This window comes from Lolium perenne, chromosome 1, assembly GCF_019359855.2.
Source record: "Lolium perenne isolate Kyuss_39 chromosome 1, Kyuss_2.0, whole genome shotgun sequence".
Lineage (NCBI taxonomy): Eukaryota > Viridiplantae > Streptophyta > Magnoliopsida > Poales > Poaceae > Lolium > Lolium perenne.
The window spans coordinates 137,950,370-137,970,394 of record NC_067244.2 but is presented as its reverse complement, the minus strand read 5'-3'; the positions used below and the strand labels follow the sequence as shown (position 1 = coordinate 137,970,394).

Sequence of the window (20,025 nt, the reverse complement as noted above, 5' to 3'; positions counted from 1 at the left end):
GGATTCCGGAGGAGATCAAGTCTAGACTAACCAAGTAGTAGTAGTATCCGAGCAGTACGAACTCTTAATATTTAGCTGCTCGAAGGAATAAATGTACCACTTAGTAAGACTCTTGTGTTATAAGCTAAGTTGGGTTCGCCTCGAACCCAGGAGTATCCCTCTTAGGACCCAAGAGGAGCTCCGAGATGATATGTACATTGTGCTTGTAATAATAAATGAATGAGTTATGGACCTGCTATGTTCTGTTGTACTACTCTGAGGGATGTAATATTTGTGGAATGGTACTTCGTGAATGTTGGCATACTACAACATGCAGTGGTATGCAGGGTCACCACAACTGCCCTCGCGGATCGGAAGGGCCATGATCTAGCCCGTAGTCCCACCATGCACATCTAGCATCTCATCATCACCAGGGCGTCGCTCGTATCGCAACACAACACCACTGCATGCCTCACCGCCCCTAAGCACCTCCACGGAGCCACGCGGGCCTTGCCACAATGAGGGAGGAGGGAGGGCTAAGCCTTGAGATGGGCCATCGATTTGTCCTGAGAAAAGCCGTTGTAGGAGACCATGGCCCCGTCGCTGCCATCCGCCACTCAGGATTTCCCTTGTGGCCTCAATCGGTTAGTTGCGGAGAATGGAGGAAGGTGGAGGGGGTTGCAGCGAGGAAAATAAGGGTTCCACCCGAGCTGCCTCTCGGGAGGCGACACGAGGCCTTTTTCGTTTAAAAAATTAATTAAAATTAATTCTAACAGTGCAAATGCTCCATGTTAATAAAACGACGGTTTCCATGAAAATAAAACGAAATTATTTTAAGTTGATCTACACTGTAGTTACAGATGATTGTGATCGTCTCTGAAGGGATACACTCAACTGCATCACACAGATCGGTGGCCCATTTGGTTTAGATGCATATTAACATTTCAAATGTGGATATTATGTGTCATTTCTTGTCTGCCCAACTTAATTATGTGTCATTTTCTTTTCTGCCCAACTTATCTAGAGGTGCATTCCCTTTCCTTGAGCAGCAATTCATAAGTGCCAAGTCTATCCAGAGGTGCGCCGATCTAAGTTGACAAGGCTCTTCCATGATTCCAAGTTCATCAGCCCTGACGTAAGCATACGACCGAACCTCCCATTATATTGGTTCCGCTGCGTTCCTTCCTTCCCAAGCACCACCTCGAAGACCCCCATTATAAGATGACTCCACACCTTGAATTCGCCAAGTAAACTGCCACCACACGGTTTCAGTGTCACCTTCACATAATCGCATTGATTCGAGGACGCAAGGGCGGAGCACCACCACACGCTCGCCATGGACGCGTGGCGCATCTTCCTCGGCACGGCCCTCATCGCGATCCCGCTGATCCTACTCCTCCGTCTCTTCCGCGGCCGGCGCCGGATCCCGCCCGGGCCGCCGTCCGTGCCGGTGCTGGGCAGCGTGGTGTGGCTGACCAACTCTCCCGCCGACATAGAGCCCATCCTCCGGCGCCTCTTCGCGCAGTACGGCCCCATCGTGTCGCTGCGCATCGGCTCACGCCTCGCCATCTTCGTCGCCGACCGCCACCTCGCGCACACGGCGCTCGTCGAGCGCGGTGCCGCGCTGGCGAACCGCCCCGCCCTCGCCTCCGCCAGGCTCCTGGGCGAGAGCGACAACCTCATCACGCGCGCCAGCTACGGGCCCGTGTGGCGCCTCCTGCGCCGCAACCTCGTCGCCGAGACGCTGCACCCGTCCCGCGTCCGCCTCTTCGCGCCGGCCCGCGCCTGGGTGCGCCGCGTCCTCGCCGAGAAGCTGCGGGACGACTCCGCCGCCGGCGCGGCCGTCGTCGAGACGTTCCACTACGCCATGTTCTGCCTCCTCGTGCTCATGTGCTTCGGGGAGCGGCTCGACGAGCCCGCCGTGCGCGCGATCGCCACCGCGCAGCGGGACCCGCTTATCTACAGGTCGAGGAAGATGGCCGTCTTCTCGTTCCTGCCGTCGGTCACCAAGCACCTCTTCCGCGACCGCCTGCAGAACGTAAAAGCCATGAAGCGGCGGAAGATGGAGCTGTTCGTGCCGCTGATCGACGCTCGGCGGGAGTACAAGAGCCGCGGCGGCGAGCCCAGGAGGGAGACCAGGTTCGAGCACTCGTACGTGGACACCCTGCTCGACATCAAGCTCCCCGAGGAGGGGGACCGCCCGCTCACCGACGACGAGATGGTCAACCTCTGCTCCGAGTTCATGGACGCCGGGACCGACACCACCTCCACCGGGCTGCAGTGGATCATGGCCGAGCTGGTCAAGAACCCATCGATCCAGGACACCCTCTACAAAGAGATCAGCGCCACCACCGGAGACGATCAGGAAGAGGTCTCGGAGGAGGATGTCAACAAGATGCCGTATCTCAAGGCGGTGGTCCTCGAAGGCCTCCGGAAGCACCCGCCGGCGCACTTCGTGCTGCCGCACACCGCGGCGGAGGACACGGAGGTCGGCGGGTACCTGATCCCCAAGGGCGCGACGATAAACTTCATGGTGGCCGAGATGAGCAGGGACGAGCGGGAGTGGGAAAAGCCGACGGAGTTCATGCCGGAGCGGTTCCTGCCAGGCGGCGCGGGCGAAGGGATTGACGTCACCGGAAATCGGGGGATCAAGATGATGCCGTTCGGCGTCGGAAGGAGGATCTGCGCCGGGGTCGGCATCGCCATGCTGCACCTCGAGTACTTCGTGGCCAACATGGTGAGGGAGTTCGAGTGGCAGGAGGTTCCGGGCAACGAGGTGGACTTCGCCGAGAAGCCGGAGTTCACCGTCGTGATGAAGAAGCCGCTGCGGCCGCGCCTAGTGCCCCGAAGGACCTAAGTCAAAAATCCAAAGACCAGTAGGCCGTTCCTATCGCTTGAGCTGTTCTCGTGCTTAGTTTAGTTCATGTTGATTGGAGTATTGAATAAATTTATTAGTGCTACGTACTGTCAAAGCGATACCTTGTGTCGAGTGTTGACTTTCATTCTTGGGTTGCTATCGAACAAAGTTGCGGTCAAAGTTACACGAGTAACTATGTTGGTTCCTTGTGCGAGCAAGAGCTTGCATCTTGCATTGCCTGCCCGGTTGAATTTGCCATGGTCAAGATGGAGGTTGCTGACACGGATGCGCGCCAGCTCGAAAAGCATGGCCTGGGTGCATGTTTTTTGTACATGAGCGAGCACTCGTGAAGCATGAGGCTGGGAGAAACGGAGGAAGCCAGTGCATCATATGGTCAGAGATATCACCTGATCATTACGTTTTTCTTAACAATCAATATCATATATATTTATAGTAGTATATGGTAATAAAACACAAGCTAACTTCAATTACTATAAAATAAAGTCTGAAAAACCAACAAATTTTTAAGGTCTTTAAACTCTTTCTTCTTCCATCTTGTAGTTTTCTGGAGGCAACCGAAGATAGATATTAAACCACATACTTGAAAATACCAATGAAGGTTCTCCCATAATTTTAATTTGAGCCACAATTCCAAGCCTACGTGCACGGACGCAACCATTGAAGTAGTCAATCACAATCTGCAGGAGTACAACATCAGTATGCAAGGGAAAAGCAACTGAATTGCCTAGTTGGCATCGCCGAGAACCCGAGAGTACGAATCACCATAATCGAGAACATAGCAGCCCAGACAAATATTGCAAGAACAAACATCCTCATGGCAACCATGAGAAAAGATCCTAGATGGATCCGTCGAAGCAAAATCCGAAGAACCATACGTAGAGAACTTTAATCTTCCAACACCATCATTGTCGTCGGGAGGAAAATCTCACCACCGAAAAAAGTGTGCAGAACATCAATTATTGTAGATGATGTTATCCTCATTGATTTGTGAATCAAAAGTACCTAAACCCTAACCTAATTTGATAGAAAAACACTACTTTTATTGAAACTTTCACACATAGATCAGGTTGCCTGCCCCTCCTGACACTGGCTAGGCTGGCCGAAAGAGAGGGAACCGATCTATAGTGGAGTAGGAGGTGGAGGCGGGGGCTCTTTTCTTCCACGGCGGCTTGTCTGATGAGTGTCATTTAACTTACCTGATTATTTCGTATTAATGTGGACGATAATTTGCTTACTCCTGCGATCAAATGAGAGAAGGAGCGGAAGGCATGGACACGTTGTAAATAATGCTGAAGTTACATTTGTCAACGCTGTCATGCATCTCAATCGATCATATCTAGAGCTGGGACCTGCATTTTCAAAGTATTGGGACTGACCTTTGACGTGTGAAATTATAGACATTTTTTGCTTCCAAAAAATTAAGACGCCATGGAATGGTTCGTTTGAAACGTCAGGAGGTTGTGTAGTATTGATAGAGAAAGGTAGGCGTTGAAGAACTCATCGTCGGTCATCAGTTGGACGTTTCTGCACGCCTATTATTTTCACGTTGGGACAAAGTTCGTACACATTTATATTTTCAAATTATTAGTCTATGTGAGAAGATCTAAATAAAATAGTAGAATACAACCATGTGATGTGACTACGTTATATGTAGAGCATGTTAAGGAACATGCAAGTACTTATTTATCAAAGACGGCACAACATATTCAAAGGGCGCAAATCGCAACAACAACTAAGACAATCACATTTCAGTAATGGTCTAGAATAATAGAGAAAATACACACATCTCGTACAGATGACTGAAAAGACACTGATACTCCGTATAAATCAAATGTGGCTTATTATTTGGAGCTAAAACAAACCAAAAAAGAACGTGGTGACTTCTGTAGCGCTGGTGACTTTGAGCCCCTCCTTTGGTCCTTCCGAAATCGTGTTCTTTATAAAATGAACATGAGAGGAGTGCCACCAAGCTGCATAACTGTGGCAGCTAATCCACTATATATGTAGCTAGCCCAAGCTTGAGCTTGGCTCCAAATCCTGAAGCATGAATCATGAATGCATGGTGAATCTAGTAAGGCAATGCAAAATAGGGCATCAACATATATCAGTGAAGCCCGGTGATCGGGGGGTACGTGAGCACCCCCTAGCTACTCGACACGTGTCTAACGGCATCCAATATTCCGTTAGCGCTAGTAAGGCTACATGAAAAAACTAATACTCCGTAGCAGAAAACGATGCTTAGCGAGTCAAGTCTTGCAAAAATTGGCGATGGCAAGAAGCTACAGCAGCAAAGCATTTCCGCGGAAGATAAGCTGAAAGGTACAACAGCAGAAAAGAATTTCTTACATGCAGCCATAACAAATAGTAAAATGTTATACAATGAAACAACGGAAAAATGCATCTGGAAAATCTAAAAAAACAAAAACAAAAACGCATATAAAAATGCATCTGGAAGAGCAGAGGCCTTCATCGGTTCGTCCATTGCCGACAGTCGACGACGCAAGGTGAGGAGGGGATCTTCGGCGCGCCCGACGATGAGGCGACGACCCTTCCCTTTCCGACGGGCGACGGCGTAGGCGGAGGTGGCGGCCGGCGGCAGCGCGCTCGCGGAGGTGGCGGCTGGTAGCAGCGCAGCGCTCGCAGAGGTGGTGACCAGTGGCGCAGCGCTTGCGGAGGTGGCGACTGGCGGCGAGGCCCTGCCTCGTGCGAGCCACCGCTCTATCTGGCCGGCCGCGCCGCATCCTCGTCCACGGCCGGCACGGCGCTGCCTCATGCCGGCCGCCGTTCTCTCTGGCCGGCCGCTCCTCCTCGTCTTCGGCGGCCGATCCGCCGCTCTCCTGCTGGGCGGATGTAATCGAAGGGGCGGGGCGTGTAGGAGGCCGGCGGGATCGCTGCTCCACCCCAGATACATCGACAGCCTCCCCAGATATGCGCTATGCGTTGGCCACCTGCCAAGATGCGCCGGAGGAGAGGGGTCGAGGGAGGCCGGCGGCAACTCGCTTCCAGCGTTGCCAAGCCCAAGAACCGGCGTTCCCGAGGACTCGCCCCTCCCGTGTTGCCTCCACCAACCTCGGCAACTCCCCCGCCTCCTCCGTCGTGCTCGCGCCCGGCAGTGAGCTGGCAACCGGCGACCCGCGAGCGCTGGGACGAGGAGGTGGAGCGTCTCCGCCAATCTCCGCCTCACCGCGCCTCCAGCAAGATGCTCTCCCTGCCGCCGCCTCGTGAGTGATTTGGGGAGATCCCCAAGATGCAGATGACAGACATGCGGCTGGGGGCTGAAGAATGAGTGGAGCAGAGGAGAGGACAGCCAAAAAAGATGCTAACGCCGTATGGTGGCCGTGAGTGAGAAATCGAATCTCAGCGTTGATCCAACGGTGGCTAGGGGGTGCTCACGTACCCCTGAACACCAAATCCACTCTCGTGAACGGATGAAGAAGAATGTTTAGTGAAATATTTCTGTAAAAAATAGTACATTCATGGGAAGAACCAAGTCAGTCTCCATACTAGTTTTAACATATGAATCCTTGACCTATTTGTTGTCTCTGCAATCAATATAACCATGCAAACATCAACCCCTCACCCATATAGCTAGATAACCATCTGTACCCCTTTTGTGCTAGTTGTTTTAACAGAAGAAAAATCCCAAATCGGAACAAAGAACATGACATCAGTCAATGTATTTTGTCGATAAAAAATATATGTTAATATCAAGAAGATATCATTTCCACCCAGCCTTTGCAACAATGCAGTGCTCTAATGGCAATACTGATGCACACAACAACAAAAAAGAAGAATAACATAAAAGAAAAGTTTCGCTATAGAGGTCTATTCCTTGTAGCGGCACATCAGACATCACCAACACAACACCAGAAATTCATCTTCGCCAAAACCGATGCCTCCAAAAAGGAAACAGTGCACAAGTGTCGCTATCACCGTCGTCCTGATCATAGATCATAGGTTTTCACCCAAGAGAGAGTGCATGCTCAAAAAACGATGCCTCCAACAAGACCATTACCAGGCAAAAACAATTAAGGCCAGACCTTGGATTTTCACCTTGCAAGTTAAGACTCCAAACTTCTCCTGTGTTATTGCCCCCACTTTCCGTTGCCGCTGCTCCAAGTCAGAAATCACCAAAGCCAGTCCCTCATCACCACAAGTACTTGAACCACTATTACTAGTCCTCGGAATTTGGCTTCCATGTCATTCTTCGCGGCTAACTTCACCATGGAAATAAAGACATGTCTCATGATGGCAACATCCGGCAGAGCTTCGCCTCGCTCCTGCTGGAACCAAACGGCCTGAAAAAACATGGTTGCGTATGACCGAATTTCATTCGATCCGGCAATCTCCAGGCATGTCGTCCATTTGGAATTCAACTGTAGAGTCTTCCAAAACTCGACACTCCGGCTAGATCAACAAGGGTAGACATTAAGCAGATCTTCGTCTTGGTTGGAGAGGAACCATGGGACCACCACAATTATTCGCAAGACTCGCAGGCCCCACACGCCACCAGTCGTAAGCCAAGATCAGGGCCATGGAGACTAGATCGTGCGTCGTACGTGCCGAAAACAGCGTCACTGGCGGCAGCGCCGCTGGTACGCGTCCACTGACATGGCAGCAGATCAGCACGCGCAGCACAAAGACATCGCGTCAAGAAGCCAGCCCGCCCAACCCATTTGGGCCAGATCGGGCCGTGTGCTTGTTCGCCTCCTACTGCTCGCCGAGGAACGCCACCGCGACTAGCTGCGACGTCGGTCGCCACCTGATGCATCTCAAATGTCTCTACTTTTCCAAGTACTTTGCTCGATGATTTGCTCCAAAATCTCACCATACTTGGATAAAACTGCTGAATCTGATGCTATTTTTAAAGTCTTCTTTCTGTCTGTTTTCGTAGGAAATAAAACCGAAGAAAAATACCACGCAAATTTTTCACCAAACAAGGAGCCTGGGCTTTCGAATCACATGTAACATTCCAGAACTTAGGATAAACACGAGGTAGATTGAGAAAAGGGTTGTGCATTGCATCGCAAAATGGAGGAAATTTTTGCGCTTAATTGCATAACACTAAAGAGTGGTCGAGGTTTCTCTCTCATTGCTATTAAAGTTAGAGTGATGAGAGTGCTATGAATTTCGACATGACCTCTTTTGAAAGTTAGGGTTTTGGAGAGGAGTTTGAATTGGCATTTCAAATTTGAATTTCAAACATCTAGGAATATAAGTAAACAATATTTCAAATGAATTCATAATTCACAACTCAAACCAATACAATATTTATACAACATATTCCATAAATGAATTATAAAAATATTACAATTAGCTCATAGGGAAAACTTGAGCTTTATTGATAAATCACACATGATACATTGTCATTACATAATTCATTGATCTTACAACAAATAGGATCAAATACAAATAAGAAATGAGTAAATAAAAATGAAGAATTACAACATGAATTATTAGACTAAGTTCTTCAAAAAAAATCAGTTGATCTTCTCCATTCTTGATCAACTTGAAACCTGCAAAATACACAAGGAAAGAAACCAAGTCTGTCCAGTAACAAGTGGCAATGTGCGGTGACCCAGCATATGACTGCATGTTGTAGTATACAAGTCGTTGATATGACATTCATGAAGGGGCTTCTTCACAAATATCACATCCCTCAGAGTGGTACAACAGAAACATTGCAGGTCATAACACTCCATATATTATATTAGAAGCATGGGTCTTAACAAGTTGACATTCTCACAGGTCCGATGAGAACACTCTACGATATTACTTAAGTATCATTACAACTCAAACTATGGTAGACATGACGATATCAGCAACTTATTTAGGTAAGTCACTACGCTGCTCGGCTATGAGATGTCGAAGGTAAGACTCTACTCCTCCGCCTCTATGTCATCAGCTCCGTAGACTATCCTAGAATCCACGCCTTCAACTCCTCCCGAAAGGTCTGGCTCTTCGTAGACCAACTCATAGTCCCCTTGTGGTGCTCTGGTGTAGGCCTCCTCTTCATGATCACAATTTAGCAAGGGTGTCGAAAGAAAGTGAGTACATAGGTACTCAGCAAGTTCAAAAGAGAAAAGATGTTTGATGCACTAGCTACGACCATTGATCAGAAAATCTCAGGTCAATGCATGTTTCGCAAACATTTCTTCAAAAGGTTTATTTTATTCTGAAAATTATGCCCGCCAGTCTTCACAGGTTGACCAGAACTTCACGGAGTTTCTTTCCTGCCGCGTTCGTAGTTCCCTTTCCGGAACAGGGAGTGACAGCCACAATTTGTTACACTCTGCAGAGGTGCGTTAGTTTTCCCATAAGAGAACTTATCCTTTTTGCCAACCGGGCGTACTTTCCCATCCACACTTCCTTGGTGTGAGGCCCAGTATAAGAACCAAGCCAATCAATGCCTTCTCCGCGACCTCACATACCCACCCTTTTTTAAGTCTGTCATGTCCTTTATCTATAGGTAGACTGACCCAAGAATTTGTTCTCTCCTTTACTATTAAGGTAGACCGATCCGAACAATCTACACGCTCTGTCTTGTACACGATGGACTAACCCAGACAACCCTTACAATCCATCATAGCCTTTTAACAAGTCTGTCCTCTCCTGTATCTATTGGTAGACTGTTCTGGATCAATGTCCCCACCTTTACCAAATAGATAGACTGATCTAGGAAACCCGTATTAATAGCCTGTTGATATGCGAAAGGAAAAAAGATACATCTGACTTCCCCAGAGCCATTATAGATCTCATGGTTAACGCGATATGTACGGCGCTAGAATCACTAGACGGCATTGGTGATTAGTCCTAAATGAGTAGAACCCTTGCAATGAAACCTCCACCATCAACACATACCATGGTTCCATTGCCCACCACATAGTCGTATTCATAATTGGAAAAGTACAATTTTGTTTGGAATGCAGGAGTGATAAGTATATTGCTTTGCGAGTAAATTGATAGAAAATAATCAATATGGCATGAGCAAGAGTGAACTTGCCTCGAGACTGCGAGATAGTGCAGTTCGAGGGTTTGGATGGAACCTCGACCTCGGGTTCTGAAAAGAAGAATCATTGTCCGATAAGGACAATGTTATAAAATCCAAATGATATATGCATGATGGATTTGTTTTTGGTTGAATCCCTTTCGCCAGAGTATTTATTTAAGATTTGTGTGATTAAAGATTTATTGGAATATTTATTCCTTAAACAATAATTTATAATCCTTTAATATTATTTTGATAAAGATGTTCCTCAAAAGAAAAAGATTTAGAATAATAGAATTTTTCCTTTTGAAAATATTTACTTCAAAAGAAAAGATTTGAAATAATAAAATTTTCCTTTTTGGAAATATTTTTTTCAACTAAAAGGATTTGGAATAATAGAATTTTCCTTTTTGAAAATATCTATTTCAAATGAAAGGATTTGGAATAATAGAATTTTCCTTTTTGAAAATATTTGATTTAGAAAATATTTGAAGTCATTTGGAGTTTTCCTTGATTTTTGTTTCAAAGGAAAATTTCAATACTTAAATTCCAATTTAGAATTTATTTCAAAATTCCAAAATGTAAATTTGCATTATTATTTCATTTCATATTTATTTTGGTTAATGAATAATTATTATGAATTATTCTTATTTTTCTTGAATTTTTGGAGTTAGCCTAGATTTATTTGCAATTTTTAAAGTGGAAGGTTTGAATTTAAATTTGAATTGATTTTAATCCTAAGTGAAAAGTGTAAAACTCCCCTTGGGCCCACTGGTCAGCCCACCAGGGTTGAACTAGACCGGTTCGGTCCAGAACCGACCGAATCGGTCACTCTCTCTCTCTCACGCGTCCTAACCCTAACCATAGCGCTCCCGCGACTCTGTGGAAATTTTTGTCGCCGCCACGGTCGCCGCTGCGCTCCGGCCAGCTCCGTCCTCTCCTGACTTCGCCACCGGTCATAAACGACTCCTCTCGTGACGCTCTTCCCTTCCATCCGCGTTGATTCGCCGCTCGCCAACTTCATCTCCAGATCGCCTATGTACTTGATCTGGAGCTTGGTCGCCTCCGTCGATTCTGCGTTGATCTGTGGTCTCCGGTGGGATGAGGCCGCCGCCTTGGACGTTCTCGTGTGCCTGTAGATGGACCTAGCGTGGGGGGTGCGGTGGATCCACCTATGCCGTCGTCTCCAGGGTGTTGGTGCTTGCGGCGGGGATGAACTCATCAGCGTAACGTCGACGACTTCCCTGGACTTGCAGTTTCTGCGGCCGCACGAGAACTGCTTCGCCATGCCGTGGCTTCTACTTCCAGATACATGGTAAGCTTCCTGACAAGGTATCAACTTGTCAATGCCTACGGGTTGTAGACTAGGGTTTAGTTAGAAGTAGAGGGCAAGTAGATCTCGAAGGTTTCAGCCGAAAAGTGCTTGACGATATGAAAACTAGGGTTTGTGAGACAATGAATCGATGCTTTCGTTGCCCCTCGACTCCCCCTTATATAGGAGGCGGAGCCGAGGGATTCGTAATGTACAAGTTACAGAGTCCGGGAGGGTTTCCAACTCATCCCGCAAGATTACAAATATTATCTCCTAATACAACTCTAGCTTTCCTTAGTAACAATTTGGGCTTCCGATTCTTCTTATTCTTCGAGTCGTGGGCCTTCAGTAAACCCCGGGTACTATCTTCGGCAGGCCCATTGGGGATGCCTATGTCAGTAGCCCCCGAGATTTTGCTTGAATCGTAGAGTCAGGGAAAATCTCCGCTGTTATATTTACTCGATAGCTTTGAATTTCACCATATTTCTTTGTGTACGAATTTCTATATTGTACAGGGATAATGGTAGTTGGGGCTAGTTCATCTGACGGATCAGGTACTAGTTAACTGCTCTAGTGGCAATCCGCAAAAACCTACTTCAAGATCACGTCCCTGGACATGATCTCGGGATACTGGTGTAAACTTCGACAGGTGCCGCTTAAGGTCTTACCATTCTGTCGAGTCCCAGTCATATTTATCGGGTACCTAACGCGTTCGTTAGGATTTTTCTTCTTATCTGTTGATACAGATAAAAGTAGCAAACCGACGTCAGAGACGGCGCCACGCCACACAGAACGGATCTGGGGTCTTACCTTCGCAAAGTTTTGCGGCATTCAGAAATTGTTCGCAACTTTGGCGTTCTGAGAATATATTGTCGAGTGCTTATTCGGCTGTTGGAATAGCACATTTTATTGAGTCAACGGATGACTTATATTGCTCTCCCGATGGGAGTATATGTAGAGTTATTTATAACTCGAAATATACTCCTTTATTCTTCTTTTTTCTTTCCTCTTTTTATAATTTCATCGGGTACGCGAACAGCATTCCCGATGGGAGTAGCCCCCGAGGCTACAGCCAAGGACTTGTGATTGGGTGTAGGCTCCACGCCTTATGTCGCTATATTTTCTTTCTTTCTCGAAACTTTCAAATCTCTCGGGTGCGCGAACAGCGCTCCCGATGGGAGTAGCCCCCGAGGCTATGAACAAATGCTTGAATTTGGTCATAGGCTCTCGCCATTTCTATTTTGCCATAATCTTATTTTTTCTTTTTCCAAAGTAGCCCCCGAGCATTTGGTCAAAAACTTGTATTTGATCAAAGGTTCTCGAAATAATCAATATTCTTCTACTGTCGCCCTTTTCACGAAGTTGCATAGTCGAGTTTTTTCTGCCTCCAAATGACATCATTGCTGATGATAGCCACGACCAATTTTCTCTCTCTCTATCTTGCGGGCCCAGAAACTTCATCAGTTTGACACGTCATGCAAGTGGAGGACACACGTTCTCCGCTTTTCCTGGCGCACGCACTGTAACGCTTTTATGCCGAAATTACTTTTTTACCCCTGCTCCACGTGTACACCATCTGCCTCACACTTTTTCCATCCTACGGTGCGCCGATTCGCCGCACCTCTATTTAAGGTCTTCGTCTTCTTCCTTCCGGACTTTCGCTCGCGCCGCTCCTCTGCTCTCCTCTGCAAAAATCTCCTCCTGCGCCCCATAGCTTCTTGAGCTCAACCGCTCTCACTCAGTACTCCTGCGCCATTGTTGATGCCACCGCGCAGATTGACCAGGCACAGCACTCCTGAATCGAAGATGGCTTCCGCAGATCTGGGGAGCGCTGAATGGGAGAGATCCAAAATCTCTGCCCAAGACATTAACTTGCTGAAGAAACTGGGGATCAGCAAGAAGCCAGACGCGCTACGCTTCCCCAGCGAAGAGAGCTACCCAACCCCTCCGATGGAGTATCGGGTTAGTTTTGTTGACCATCTCATCCGTGGCCTCTCTGCCCCCATTCATAATTTTGTTCGGGGATTGCTTTTCGTTTACGGATTGCAACTTCATCATCTCACTCCCAACTCCATCCTCCATATTTCCATCTTTATCACTCTTTGCGAATCCTTCCTCGGCGTCCAGCCTAACTGGGCGTTATGGAAACGCATCTTTTTGTGTCGCCGCAATGGCTCTCCCAATGTCGCCTATAACATAGGCGGCATTGTTATCTGCGTTCGTCCTGATGTCGAGTACTTCGATGCCAAATTCCCTGACTCAGTTCAAGGGTGGCGCAAAAAGTGGCTGTATATCCACGAGGAGAATCATGGGTCTGTTGAAGACAACATTCCTCCTTTTGATGGTGCCGAGAAAATCTATCGCCGTCGATCTTGGGATGCAGAAGCTACCGACGAAGAGAAATCGGCGACGGAGGCACTGATGACTCGCATCCACGAGCTTCAAAGTACCCGCGGTAAAGAACTGTCGGGTATCCAAATCACAGCATATTTCCTAAGGATCAGAGTACAGCCTCTGCAAGCTCGCAAAAATCCCCTCTGGAAGTATGCTGGCGACAATGATGTGGATCGTCTGATTTGCCGGTCAAGGACTTAGAAAAACTTGTCCAAAAAATCTCCTCCCTCAGCAAAAAAGATCCTATCCCCTATTCTTGTCGCGTAAAGCCATATAGCGCCACCAATGCGCTTCCCAAGGTAATCTTTGTCTAGACATGCTCATTTTTGTTTGACATCCTTTGCATAACTCTTTTGTTGACATCCCCCTTTATTTTTTATAGAACCATTCAGATATTGTTTCTCTTCCTCCCCTTCCTGAAGGTGGAGAAGTCGAAGAACGAGCCGTTGTCACTGATGACAACCAGGGTGCTCCTCGCCCTGAGAGTGAACCCGCAGGTTCTCGAAAATCTGCGGCATCCTCTGAAAAGGAGCTTGGATCCGAGGCTACCGGTTCGGCACACTCTCCTCCTCCCGCTGTTTCCCCAACGAACAAGAGGAAAAGGGATGAGGTTGTCGACTCTGGCCCCTCCAAAACCAGCACTCCTGCTGCCGAAGAAGTTGTTCCTACTGAAAAGAGGACAACTTTCGACCCTTACGCCGATGCTCTCATCAGCTCGTAAGTTCCTATCGCTGTTTTATTGCTCACCATTGATTATTTTGACTATATTGATTAATGTCCTGCCGCCTTTCTTGTAGTGATGACGAGGATGAAATTCAACCTGTTGACGCGACTACTCGAACGAGTACGTCTCGTACTTTAGTTATTTCTAAAGCTCACCCTTATGGGGATGAATCTTCGCCTCCTCCACAAGATGCAAAGCATCCAACACCAGTCGCAAGCCCCCATGCCTCTTCTCCGAAGAGGGCTAGGACAGAACCATCCACGGACCCTGTCCTGGCGGTCAATACGTCCGCGATTCCTTCACTGGATGACGTAAGTTTTTCTCTTCTTTCTTTCGTCTCGATGTTTTGCAATATCTGCCTCTTCCCTTTGTTTTATTTTAATTTCTGTCGAACTTTCGTCTTCTATATTGACTTATTTTTTCCTTTGGTTTGCTCTTCAGCCCGTGATGCAATCATTTATTCGCCTCGGTACCCAATTCATCGGGTACCGTGATCATGCGAATAAACTGGAAGGTACTGTTTTTCTCTTGTCCTCTTTGCTTCATACTCCTTCAGTGTGTCTGTCGTAACATTTTACCATTGTTTGTTTTCTTCAGAAAATCTTGCCGAAGCCAACAAACGTGCTGACGCTCTTGCAAGTAAACTAGAGCAAAGCGAATCAGCTCGTAAGAAGGCTAAAGAAGATGCTGCCTCTGTTGAAGACCTCCGAAAAAGGCTTCATGACGCAGAATCTTCTTTGAGCGAGCACATAACCGAACAAGCTGCTCGTGAAGAAGCAATTATCAAGCGCTTGGAGTCGCAAAACCGTCGCTTTGTCAGTAAGTGCCCGAGCTATTTTGCATTCCTTGGACTTGCTTTTCTCTATTCATTTGTTGATCAATAAATTTTTGCCTCAACAGGGAAAACATCTCAAGAATATGAACCTGAAGATCCCGACAATGATCCCCTTCTTGACGCGCTTTCTTTCCTTGAGTTTCACGGAGATGAAGCACGCGAAGGCCTTGAGGAAGCTAGGGAAGGACTGTCGCGGCTCTTCCCTTATTTCTTCCCGAAGAAATAGGAACCCGCGACTTTTCTTGCACTTGCCAAGTGCTTCAATCCCCCAGAAGATCTTGGAATTAAACTTCGCCAAGAAAATATGAAGGTTGCTGTTGAAAGCACTATTGCCCTGGTTGCTGACAGCCAGCAAAACGTCGACTGGACCAAAGTTGGCGACACACAGGAGATGGAGACCACGAAGTGGCAATCGCTGATCAGAGCTACAAAGCCTAATTCAAAGAAGATCCTCGCCTATCTTGGATGCAAGCCAACTCCTGCTCCCAGCTCGCCGAAGCCGGAGGTCCGGTAGAATGCCCTATCTTTTTTTTTACTATCTCTTTTGATGTTGTCGTTACAATAGCTTTGGTGACAACTTTCGTAGTAGTTCTTTTGAAGACTCCTTTTGTAATAACTGTGTAAATTTTCCGAAAATCAATGGAATTCTATTTTGCGTGATCATTGATACTGAACTTTTTCTTTTTCAGTTGATATTTGATAACTACTCCGCAAATCCTCATCTTGCCGATACTTTTCCTGCTTCCTCCTTTGCGAAGAAAACACTTGTCGATGATAACCTTATCAAAGGTTCTTCGAGTGAACCCTCCTCGCAAGATTTGCAAGAAATTCGCCAACAACTTCAATCCATGAAAAAGCAAATGCTTGTACTAATGGAACAGTCTCGAAGATCTTCGGAGAGGGAAAAAGTTGCTCTTCAACAGGCTCAGGATGCTATGGTTGTGAAGGATTCCGCGGTTGCTGAGGCTACCGAAGCTTCTTCTCGAGAAAATTACATGCTTCAACTGATGAAAGACGCCAGCCTGGATATGACAGGTATGCTTCATGCATTTAACCATGCTTGATGTCGTTCCTGCTGTTTTTCCTTCCTTAATAATTTCTCCGCTGAAACAGGCTCATTTTTGGATACTGCTGCCGAAGATCAACGTGTTGAAGCTCGAGCCAATGTACTACTCAGACTTGCTGCAGAACATGGTTCTAACTTTTGGGTTACGCCTGAGCGTACCCGCCAAATTGTCAGATTTCAAGATCGCGCGGGTCAGGTCCGTGATTTCCTCGACTTCTGTACAAGGACCTTGTTTTTAGTATATGGGACCATGTTCCCGCGCAACAAGATGCCAGAAATTCTTCCTGCTTTGATGGAAAAATTTCGAGATGCCCCTCGAATCCATGGCTTTGTGCGGGCCCAACTATCTGCTGGCGCAAGATTTTCTATGATGATGATAAAAATTTGCTATCCAAAATTGCCCATGAATCAAATTGTTGCCAAGTGCCTGGCCAAGATGTCAAAAAGGAAAAGAAACATGGGAAAAATTGACGACATTGTGACTCCTGTAGCAGAAGATATGATGGATGAACTTCTTCGGATGGACGCTGAGTTCTTCGTGAAGGGTAGCTATGCTGAACATAGTACTCGAGCTACAAATGAGCGAATAACCATAGATCATGTGCTAGGCATCCACTGAGGGTTTTTCTTTTATCTTGCTGTACTTTTTCCATTGTTGCGTCTTGTATATTGTGAGCATAATCTATATTGTAAAGCCGCCAAATATATATATACATGTATTTTGATCGTCAAGCCCTCAAGTGTTTTGGTGGCGACTTTCTATATTGTTTTTGCGAGGTTTTAAACCAAGGCAATCGAATTGTAATGAGTATACTATATTTATGGGTGTTAGCCCCCGATCTTCTTTTTATTTGGCGAGGTATTTTGTACCAAGGTGAAATATTTTTTGCAAGTTAAATTCATCTATGTTGTGTATATTTTGCAACCTCGAAGGCGTTAGCCCCCGAGCATGTCGAAGAACAAGAAGTATATCTCCACTATTTTTATTATATTGCAGCACCGCGAGCCCGCCTCATTAAAAACCTTTCCAGCCCCACTCGGTGCCCTGAAAAGGAAAAGAGTGCGTCTGAAAACTCGCGGGCGTTTCAGTACATTGTATTTTTACAGCGGAGGACTATATTTCGACTCTAAGCGTAGAAACGCCTAAGTTGCGCCACGTTCCAGGGATTTTTCTCTGGAACTCCTGTCTTCTTGTCCTTGATCCTGTATGCTCCTCCTTCAATTACTTCTGTGACGATGTAAGGGCCCAGCCATGGCGACTCGAGTTTTTCAGTACTTTGCTGATTGAGCCGTAGGACTAAATCTCCAACCTAGAAAGATCTTGGCCGCAATCGTCGACTGTGGTAGTTTTTTAGGTCTTGCTGGTATTGGTGACCCGTGAGAGTACTTCATCTCGAACTTCGTCGAGTGCATCTACGTCGTCCTCCAAAGCTCTTCTTGAAGTTTCTTCATCATACTCTGTGACTCTTGGGGAGTCATGCTCTATTTCGATTGGTAGTACTGCCTCAGCTCCATGTACTAGGAAGAACGGAGTTTCTTGTGTCGCCGTATTTGGTGTCGTTCGAATACTCCACAAAACACTTGGCAATTCCTCTGGCCAAGTATGTCGAGCCTTTTCAAGCGGTCCCAGCAGGCGCTTTTTAATGCCATTGCAGATGATACCATTGGCTTTCTCGACTTGACCATTGGTTTGCGGGTGCCCAACTGACGCGAAGTGCAATTTGATGCCTACTTCTGCACAGTACGCCTTGAATTCCTTGGACGTGAAGTTGCTGCCATTGTCTGTGACGATGCTATGAGGTACTCCAAATCGAAAAACAATGCTCTTCACGAATTTTATTGCTGATGCTGCATCTGGTGAATTTATCGGCTTTATTTCTATCCACTTGGTGAATTTGTCGACAGCAACCAGCATGTACTCGTATCCTCCTGGCGAGGCCTTGTGTAATTTTCCCACCATATCGAGACCCCATTGGGCAAAGGGCCAAGACAATGGTATTGGCATCAGCTCTGCTGCCGGAGAGTGGGGTTTTGCGGCGAATCTCTGGCACGCGTCGCAGGTGCGTACTATCTCTTTTGCATCCTCGATTGCTGTCAGCCAGTAGAATCCAGCCCGAAAAACCTTGGCCGCAATAGCTCGACTGCTCGCGTGGTGACCACATACTCCCTCGTGTACATCCTTTAAGATTATCCTTCCTTCTTCGGGTGTAACGCACCTTTGTAGCACGCCCGAAATACTACGTTTGTATAATTCCCCTTTGACCACTGTGAAGGCCTTGGATCGTCGAATAACTCGCCTTGCTTCGACGAGATCGTCGGGTATTTCTTTCCTTAGGATATACGATATGTACGCTTGCATCCATGGGACTTCTACCATCATCACCAGCTCCTGGTCCTCTTCTTCTTCTGGTGTGTCTTTAAGAGCTATCGAAGTTTTCTCCTCCTTTTCCTTCTTCTGCACCTTCTTTGGTTTGGTGGACCTCTCGGTTATTTCTTCCCAAAACACTCCTGGCGGGATTGCAAGGCACTGCGACCCGATGTTTGCGAGAACATCGGCTTCATCGTTGCTTAACCTGCTAATATGATTTACTTCGCATCCATCAAATAGCTTCTCAAGCTCATTGTACACTTCCTTGTATGCCACCATGCTGTCATTGACTGCATCACATTGGTTCATAACCTGCTGAGCTACCAATTGTGAGTCGCCAAAGATTTTTAATCGGGTTGCACCACAAGCTTTCGCCATCTTCATCCCGTGTATGAGAGCTTCGTATTCTGCTTCATTGTTAGATGCGTTTGGGAACGTCATCCGTAGGACATACTTCAGTTTGTCGCCTTCAGGTGATATAAGTATCACGCCTGCACCAGCTCCTTCTACCCTTTTGGACCCGTCAAAATTCATGGTCCAAGTTCTCGATAAATCTGGAGGTCCTGTATTTTGCAGCTCCATCCACTCTGCGATGAAGTCTGGCAGAATTTTTGACTTGATTGCCTTTATTTTTTCATACGTGATGTCCCGAGGAGAAAGTTCTATTCCCCAAAGGGAGACACGCCCTGTAGCTTCTGGATTGTTCAGTATATTTAATAGAGGTGCTTCATTGACCACTATTATCGGGTGTGCCGAAAAATAGTGGTGCAATTTTCTTGCTGTTGTGAACACTCCATATGCTAACTTCTGGTACTGCGGGTACCGCTATTTAGAAGGCGATAAAACTTCACTGATGAAATATACCGGTCTTTGTACTCCATGGAGTTTTCCTTCTTCTTCTCTTTCGACTACCAGCGCCGTGCTGACTACCTGGGGCGTAGCTGCAATGTATAACAGGAGAGGTTCCTTTTCTTTTGGTGCCACCAAGATTGGTGGTGTCGAAATTGTGCGCTTTAAATCCTCGAAAGCTCTATCTGCCTCTTCGTTCCACTGGAATTTCTCTCCTTGCTTGATTAAAGCGTAGAACGGTAACGTTTTTTCTCCCAGCCTAGCGACAAATCTGCTTAAAGCTGCGACTCGCCCAGTTAGCTGCTGTATTTCTTTTAACTTTGTTGGCTTCCTCATTGTGACGATAGCTTGGATTTTTTCGGGATTTACTTCAATCCCTCTTGCTGAAACTAGAAACCCAAGAAGTTCTCCTGCAGGGACACCAAAGGAACACTTCATCGGGTTCAACTTGAGGCAAAACTTATCGAGATTATCGAAAGTTTCCTTCAGATCCTCGATTAGTGTTGTCCCATTTTTTGATGTTATGACGACATCGTCAATGTATACTTGTACGTTTTTTCCAATCTGTGTTGCTAAGCACTTCTGCATCATCCTCTGGTATGTTGCTCCCGCGTTTTTCAGACCAAAAGGCA

At 46.8% G+C, this 20,025-nt stretch overlaps 1 protein-coding gene across 1 annotated transcript; it reads left to right on the top strand.

Annotated features, from left to right (window-relative positions):
* The first annotated feature begins 1,170 nt into the window (after window positions 1-1,170).
* LOC127305812 (cytochrome P450 89A2) lies at window positions 1,171-2,951 on the top strand. Its single transcript, XM_051336338.2, has one exon. It carries the CDS (start codon window positions 1,316-1,318, stop codon window positions 2,834-2,836), a length of 1,521 nt encoding a protein of 506 aa, XP_051192298.1. The 5' UTR covers window positions 1,171-1,315; the 3' UTR covers window positions 2,837-2,951.
* Window positions 2,952-20,025: the final 17,074 nt, after the last annotated feature.